The sequence below is a fragment of the Nuphar pumila genome, chromosome 5 (assembly GCF_984573655.1).
Source record: "Nuphar pumila chromosome 5, dmNupPumi1.hap1.1, whole genome shotgun sequence".
In the NCBI taxonomy this organism is placed as follows: Eukaryota; Viridiplantae; Streptophyta; class Magnoliopsida; order Nymphaeales; family Nymphaeaceae; genus Nuphar; species Nuphar pumila.
The window spans coordinates 131,684,173-131,691,564 of NC_143253.1; the positions used below are offsets into that span (position 1 = coordinate 131,684,173).

At 46.1% G+C, this 7,392-nt stretch overlaps 1 protein-coding gene across 1 annotated transcript; it reads right to left on the reverse strand.

The window, feature by feature from the left end:
- Positions 1-551: 551 nt before the first annotated feature.
- LOC149838766 (scopoletin glucosyltransferase-like) lies at positions 552-2,114 on the reverse strand. Its single transcript, XM_090007786.1, has one exon. The coding sequence runs from the start codon at positions 2,100-2,102 to the stop codon at positions 642-644; it is 1,461 nt and encodes a 486-aa protein (XP_089863912.1). The 5' UTR covers positions 2,103-2,114; the 3' UTR covers positions 552-641.
- Between the last annotated feature and the right edge of the window lie 5,278 nt (positions 2,115-7,392).

The window sequence follows — 7,392 nt, forward strand, 5'->3', positions numbered from 1 at the left end:
TGATAAGATGGAGCTGGGGTTGAAAACAATGTGCAAATTAAAGCGATTAAATTTACAAATTAAATCACTTCACTTTTGATGACATTGGTAGACAGGGGATTTAGAAGAAGAAATTAGGAAAAGAATAGAGAATTGCTTTTTTTTGCCCTGATAAGAGGGAGCTGGGGGTAGGTCCCCTTCCATTTATTAAAAACTATGTACAAAAGCGATTAAAATTACAGATGAAGGTTGCACTCCTGTATAATACCCCACTCACTACGTTTATCACCACATGAAAATTGATACCCATCCAAGAGAGTAGTAGTATTCGAGCTTGCTACCTCCTCCTCTACGGAAGAGTAATGTTGTCAACGGGTCAGGTTTGGTTCAAACCCAGGTAGAACCAGACTTGGACCTGATTTTGGGGTATGATATCAGGTCCAGACCCTGCAGGTCTAATCGGGTTCACTATAAGAAAAACCATACCCAGACCCGATCAGAACTAGATTAACCAGACCCGAACCATACCCGATAAAACCATAACTTGCACGAGTTTTTGGATGCCAAACATCTTGAGGTAATTAAGTCGGAAACCATCTCTTATTGCAAGTCGTATTTCTCTATTTTTCTTAACACAGTTGTGTATTTTTAGGTTAAGATGTCTACTTTGTTGGTACATCCATGGTCACATTGACAGAAGCAGTCAACGGGTTCGCCTGAAAGCTGCAAAGATGGTCAACCAGAGCGCCCAGGTTGGTGTAAGATGACCCAGCCTCCCCAATAGCCCTCCTTGCAATGCTGCTGATCTGGGCTGCCCTCGCTCGTGCCCGCCGCCCCTCCTCACCGGCCATGAGCTCCAGCACCCTCTCATGTACCAACTCGCGTCCCATCACCACCTTAAGATGCCGCTCTGCAGGTGGCAGGATGCGGATCCCGGCACCCAGATCCTCCACCACCATCTTCTCATTCATGTGCTGATCAGCCATCATGGCCCAGGCCAACATGGGCACCCCAGCCGAGAGGCTCTCCAAGACAGAGTTCCAGCCACAGTGGGTCAAGAACCCCCGTACCGCCTGGTGGGCTAGTAGCAGCAGCTGGGGGGCCCACTGCCTCAGCACCAGCCCCCTCCCAGCCACACGTTCCTCGAACCCATCCGGGGCCTTCCACGTGCTGGACCTCACCACAAGCACAAAGGCCAACCCGCTGGACTCCAGCCCGAACGCGATCTCCGTCATCTGCCCGTCTGTCACACGTGCCTGAGTCCCGAAGGACACGTAGACCACTGACCCTGGCTGGCCCGCATGTGCATCCAGAAAACCGGTACATCTATTCCACACGTGCGAGTCTGCAGGTCCTCTCCCCTCCTGCACCTCATTGCACAGGGCCATGGGGCCCGCGCACCACACGTGCTTGTAATAGTGGCTTTGCAGGTGCGAGACGTACAGCGGCTCGAGCTCGACGAAGGTGTTGAGTATGGTGCCGTGGCTCCTGAGCTCGGCTTCTCTCAATTTCGCGAACAACGAGATATTCTGTTTGTCCTCTTCCAGAAGCATCAGGAGCCACGAGATTTCGGATCTCGTGAGTAGGACCCTCTCAGGCAACCCGGGAACCTCGAAGGGTTCCGAGTCGGAGGCGACATTCCGGTCTGGACGGTACAACTCGACAGACTTGCTCAGGGAAATGGAATAGGCGCTCATCCCGTGAAAAACCAACCTGGGGATGTTGAATTTGGATCCGGAATCCAGGGTCCACGGGAGGTAGAAGTCCGAGATGATGCAGAGGGGAGGGGCCTCTCTCGAGTTGACCATCCTCTCAAGGGATCTCTCAAAAGGTTCTTGGAGTCTGTTGGTGGCGAGTAGGAAAGGGACGAAGAGATCCATGGAGGGGAGCTGGTCCGTGTTCTCGCAGGATGGTGGTAGCTCTTCTGATGCCGGGAAGTCAAGGATCTCGAGCTGAACGTTTGGTGTTTGGGAAAGCGTTTGGAGAATGGGTTTGGAGTTGGAAGGGGTGGTGAAGATGGTGATCTTGACCTCTCGGCGGGATAGCATCTTGGCCAGGTCCAGCAAAGGGAGGGTGTGGCCTTGTGCCATCCACGGAAAGATGATAATGTGTGGCATTGACATGACTCTCTCTCTCTCTCTAATGGAAGCCGGAGGTGGGTCTGAATATAAAGGACAGATTGGTGCAAAAGCAAGGCTCTCTCTCACTCTCTCGAGAGCTTCTTTATTAATTTATTTTATTTTATTTTATTTTCAGTGAGGTCACTGAGGTGACAGTTTGGAGATAAATTGCCATCTGATCCAGGGGCGTAGCTAGGATTCATGTGGGGGGGGGGGGGCAAACAGGGGTGCAGAAAAAAAAAATTATTTGTGTGATAGTCGGGGGTTCGGGGGCAGCGCCCCCGAAAAAAATTTTTTTTGAGATAAAATAAAAATGGCTACAATTATTAATAAAAATCTATTTCATATGGACAAATCAAACTATTTGCTGCAGTCAGGGCTGGGCTAAAAAATGGATAAAAATCTATTTCATATGGAATCATGGCAGGGCTAGGACTGGGCTTTTAAAAAAAAAAAAAAATTTAACTGTTTGGGGAGGCAGGACTGGGCTACAGCCAGTCCTGCCCCCCCCCCTAGCTACGCCCCTGATCTGATCTGATCTGGTTATTAATTTATTCAAGTTAGTTGTATCTCTTTACTCATCATAATATAGGACTTTAATTTGAACTCTAAATTCTACTGATCAATTTATTGTCTGATGTAACCGGTAGGGGTATGAGATTATGTGATATTTAAAATCACCATCAATGATGATTTTTTCAATAATCACCCTACAGTATCGTGGTCAAAAGCATGGGAGTTCTTTTTAGCTCCCTCAACAGCATTTTCGTACCACCTTTTGGCCTCACTCAAGGTCATTTTCGTATCATCCGAGCATTTTGATTCTGCTAGCAACAGAAACTGTGGTAGATATTGAAAAATCACCAGCGGTAGGGGTTGGGTGTTCCTCCCCTCGTACCCTAACATGGGTGGGAATCCACCAGACTCAACAGATGAGGTGTAGGGAGCCAGCTCCTTTGGGAACCGGTTCTGCCTCACACAAACTCACCCAATTCGAGTGTTATGGGCCTGATTCAAGCAGTCTGAAACCCGGTTCAGAGATGTTCTGAGATCCAAAAACACAACTCTGAGATCTTGGATCCAGTTCAGCCTCAAACTCAGTCAAATCCAACTCTTTTAGGCTCATTTTCTAACCCAAGACCAAATCCCAACCCGGTTTTTACTCCAAAACCATGTACGACCCAAAATATTGACCCGTTTTCTGCCAAAAATCCACGTGGATCCGTCTTGCCCAATCTACTTTCTCACCAAATCATGGACCCACCCTATCTTACAAACAATTCTTACCCATTTGACCCAGGACCCCCCAGCCTACTTAGATCCAATTTGGATCCTGGGGTACTTATAGTTGGATCAATCTACCATTTGGAGTTCTTCTATATCATTCACCACAGAACAATAGGGTACTAGTGTTCTCCATATTTGGATCATCAATAAAATGAATCTTAGCACTGCCAACTTCTCTCAATCAATGCATAATAAATCCAACTCTACTGGGGGGTTCTTTATTTTCTTGTGTTACCCGTTGTTTTTCCAATGGGAAGCTCCAACTTCCCTATATTGGTATTCTTTGTACTATTTTTGTGGGCATAGTATGTAGGTTTTATTCCTTTTTTTTTATTATTAATGTTTTCTCACAGTAGACAGAGCTTGTGGGTTAAAAATAGATGGCATAGTTTTTTTTCTTACACTTTTTTTTATGTTTCTTTTATGTTTTTTAGATACTTAGATGTTGTTTTTTATGCTTTAATGATTTTTCTTGTTTAAATATAAAAATAAAAAATTGAGTCATCTAAGTTGACTCAACGAATCATATTGATCCACGAGTTAAACCTCAAACGGTTTTTTTCCAAGTCACTAGTTGGGTCAATTATGACACAACTCTATGCTCATTTGCCTTTGGATCCAAATGCGTTGTGCGAATTACGAAAGAAGGTTACCTTCAACAATATGCATGAGTTATGTTTGTTCGAATCTTTCGAGCCCCCGTTCTAAGCCTTTCAGGTGGGATCCATCTGGGTTCCCGTCCGTCAGACAAACCAAATTTTCACTGGAAAGTCTCCATTGTCGTCAGAACTTGCGTCTTCAGTGGATGACCATTGCGAACTCGCAATGGAACGATCGTCACAGTTTCCCATAATACTGGAAGCCCCTTTTTGATTCTTGGAGAAAAAATCTCCTCGTGAAGATATTAACATCGTTACTCGCTCTGCGCTAGAGGATCAGGTTTATGGCTACTTAGATGTTGTGATCCTGACGCTTTGTATTTTGCCCACCCTGTTTTGAAAACTTGCGAGAAAGCAACCCCTACAGGATGTATCATTCTCGGCCAGTGCATAGATATTTTATTTTTATGCCATGTCATTTTCTCGACAGTTGGAAACATAAAATATAGCATCATGGAACCATTTCAGATCATCTTGGAAACTCCTACGACCTGCATCTTTTCTCTCACTTCTTGTTTTGGAATAAGAGCTTTTCCTTATCGGGCGGATATGGCTCCCGCCTTAGTTTGTGACGGGGGGTGGGTTGGGACCACGACTTCTTTGAGGCTCCTCAAGCAGTGCAAATAGACATTGTGCATGGAGTCAATGAAGGAGAATCTTTAGGGAAAAGGGGGGATGATGACTGATTGCTTTCTCAAGTGATGGGCTTTGATGTCACGACGACAACACAACTACAGGGTATCGAGTTATCTGAATCGCACACTACACGAAACCTGTGGATTAGCGACGACCTAAATTCGTCGCTAATCCGACGCTAATCCGTCGCTAAACTGTTTAGCGACGGATTAGCGACTGAAAACTTTCATCGCGAATTTTTCGACACTAATCCGTGCCAAAACTTATCCGCCGCTAAGTCTGTCGCTAATTTGCGACGGATATGATCCATCGCGAGTCCTTCGCTATTTTAAATTAGCGATGGATAATATCCGTCGCTAAATTTTTTTAAAAAAATAAAAAAAAAATTGCTCGCTGCCGACGCGTTCTCCGGCAAGGGGCAATTTTTTTTGCACAAAACCGGCACGTTCCAGCAGGCTGCGACTCGGCGCGGATCCGGGGGAAGCTCCTCTTCAAGTTTCAGGTCTGCCACAAGAACCAGCCGAAGAGCTTCACGGCAGTGGCGCGTTTCGGGGGGAGCTCCTCTCTTCAAGTTTCAGGTCTGCCACGAGAACCAACCGAAGAGCTTCACGGCGGGGGCACTCAGCTTCAACTGAGACTCTGCGCGGATCTTCGCGAGCTGTAGGGGGAGGAGCAACGAGTACGACATCTTTGCAACTCCGGCAGGCTCTTCGCGACTTCGCGCGGATCTTCGCGACTTCGCGCGGATCTTCGCGACTCCGGCAAGCTCTTCGCGACTCCGACAGGCTCTTCGCGACTTCGCGCGGATCTTCGCGACTCCGGCAGGCTCCAGTGGCTCCCCAACAGCAGCCACCTCTTTGTCGCCACTCTCTTCGATTCCGGCAGGCTGCAGTGGCTCCCCAACGCCTCCTCTTCGTCGCCCCCTTGACGTCTCGGCTCCGGCGAAGCCACAACGGCTCCATCTGCGACTTCTCGTGGGGATCAACTCTTTGTGCGTGTGTCGTCAGCGGGGCTTTTGGCGTCCTGAGAAGCGCCTCAAGTGGAGATGGTTTAAATTGAACGGGGGGGGGGGGGGAATAAAGGGCAAAAAAAATTTGAACGGAGGGAGGGAAAATTTCGCGCCTCAGGTGGGACAAAAATTAGCGACGGAATTAGCGAGGGAATTTTTCCGTCCCTAATCCGTCGCTAATTAGCGACGGATTAGGGACGAAAAAATTCCCTCGCTAATTAGCATTTTTTTGTAGTGTTTTGGAGACGAAAAAATGTTGTCGCTAATCCCTCACTAATTAGCAACGGCTTTAGTGACAGAGATATTTCCGTCGCTAAATTTTGCAAATATTTCAAACGTTAGCGACAAATAGTTTTCGCTCGCTAATCCGTCGCTAATTGGCGACGGAAAAAATTTGTCGCAAATTTTCATCGCTAAGTAGCATTTTTCTTGTAGTGGCAACTACATGAAATCTTGAAGGATCTTACGGTCCATGCTACAATTGTGGTTTCATCAGTTAACCAGCCTTCCCCGGATGATGTGTCTTCAACGTCCTCTCGTTTGGAGTATACACGAAATGGAAGGAATGTCAGCACGACTATATCTTGCGTGCAAAGGAGAGATGTTGTCTCGCCACGTCGTTCACCCCGGACACGTAGACCTCAGATTTTTCCATATTGTGTCCAATGAAGATGGCTTGTTGAAATATTTGGGGCCTAAACTGCCCGACAAAATGCTTATTCTTGTCTAATTGGATTAGACAGAAAAATTTGGATGTGATTGCTATTTGTGAAACAAAGATGCAAGAGGTTTCTATTGCTTCGGTTTCAGAGTTGTGGAGGGGTGCGAGTTTCTGTTTTAAAGCAGTTGTTAATCATGTTGGTGGTATTTTAATTTTGTGGAAGTCTTTATTGGGGGCGGCTCAAGTAGACCTCAGTCAGTTTTCGATTTTCATCGCTTTCACTGTACAAGCTCTGAACCGTATGGTCGTGCTTATTGCGGTGTATGACCCAAATTGCTATTCTAGGAAATTATTATTATGGGAGGATATAAATCGAGTGCTCACTCTGGCTGGTGATTGCCATATTCTAGATTTTAACTGTTTATTATCCATTCAAGATTCAAACAATTTAGTGATGCCTAATCCGTCGATCAGATGATTCCAAGATTTCGTTGCCCCTAATCAATTATACCTCATGCCATTGTCTAGAAAAATGTTTACTTGGTCTAACCGACGGGCACAATCATGTTGTAGGGTTCTAGATAGAGTCTTAATTTCAACTGGATTCCTTAAAATCATCCCAGATATAAAGGGGTGGATTATTCCCCCAATCGTGTCCGACCATGGTCAAGTGATCGTGCAATGGGAAAGAGGCTTTAGATCAGTTCATCGATTTTCTTTCGAGCAGTGGTGGTTAACTGAACCAGAGTTTCATTCAGTGGTTGAGGGGTTGTGGACTTCGAGGGTTTATGAAGACAGGGTTGCTATCCGATATCAAAAGAAGCTTTTACGCCTAGCTAAGGATACTAAACTTTGGTTGCAAAGGCGGTCTGTGAGTAAGTTTCATGAGATGATTGAATGGGAGGCAAAGATCTCATAACTGTTCACCCTATTATCTTCCACCAAAGGATTGTCGGACACACAATTGAAGGGGTTGCAAAGCAGACTTGTTGATCGGACGACGTTATTGAAACATTGGAGGATAAAAGAGGAGTTGAAATG

Coding starts and splice junctions, on each gene's coding strand:
- LOC149838766 (XM_090007786.1), bottom strand. CDS start 2,102: ATGTCAATGCCACACATTATCATCTTTCCGTGGATGGCACAAGGCCAC.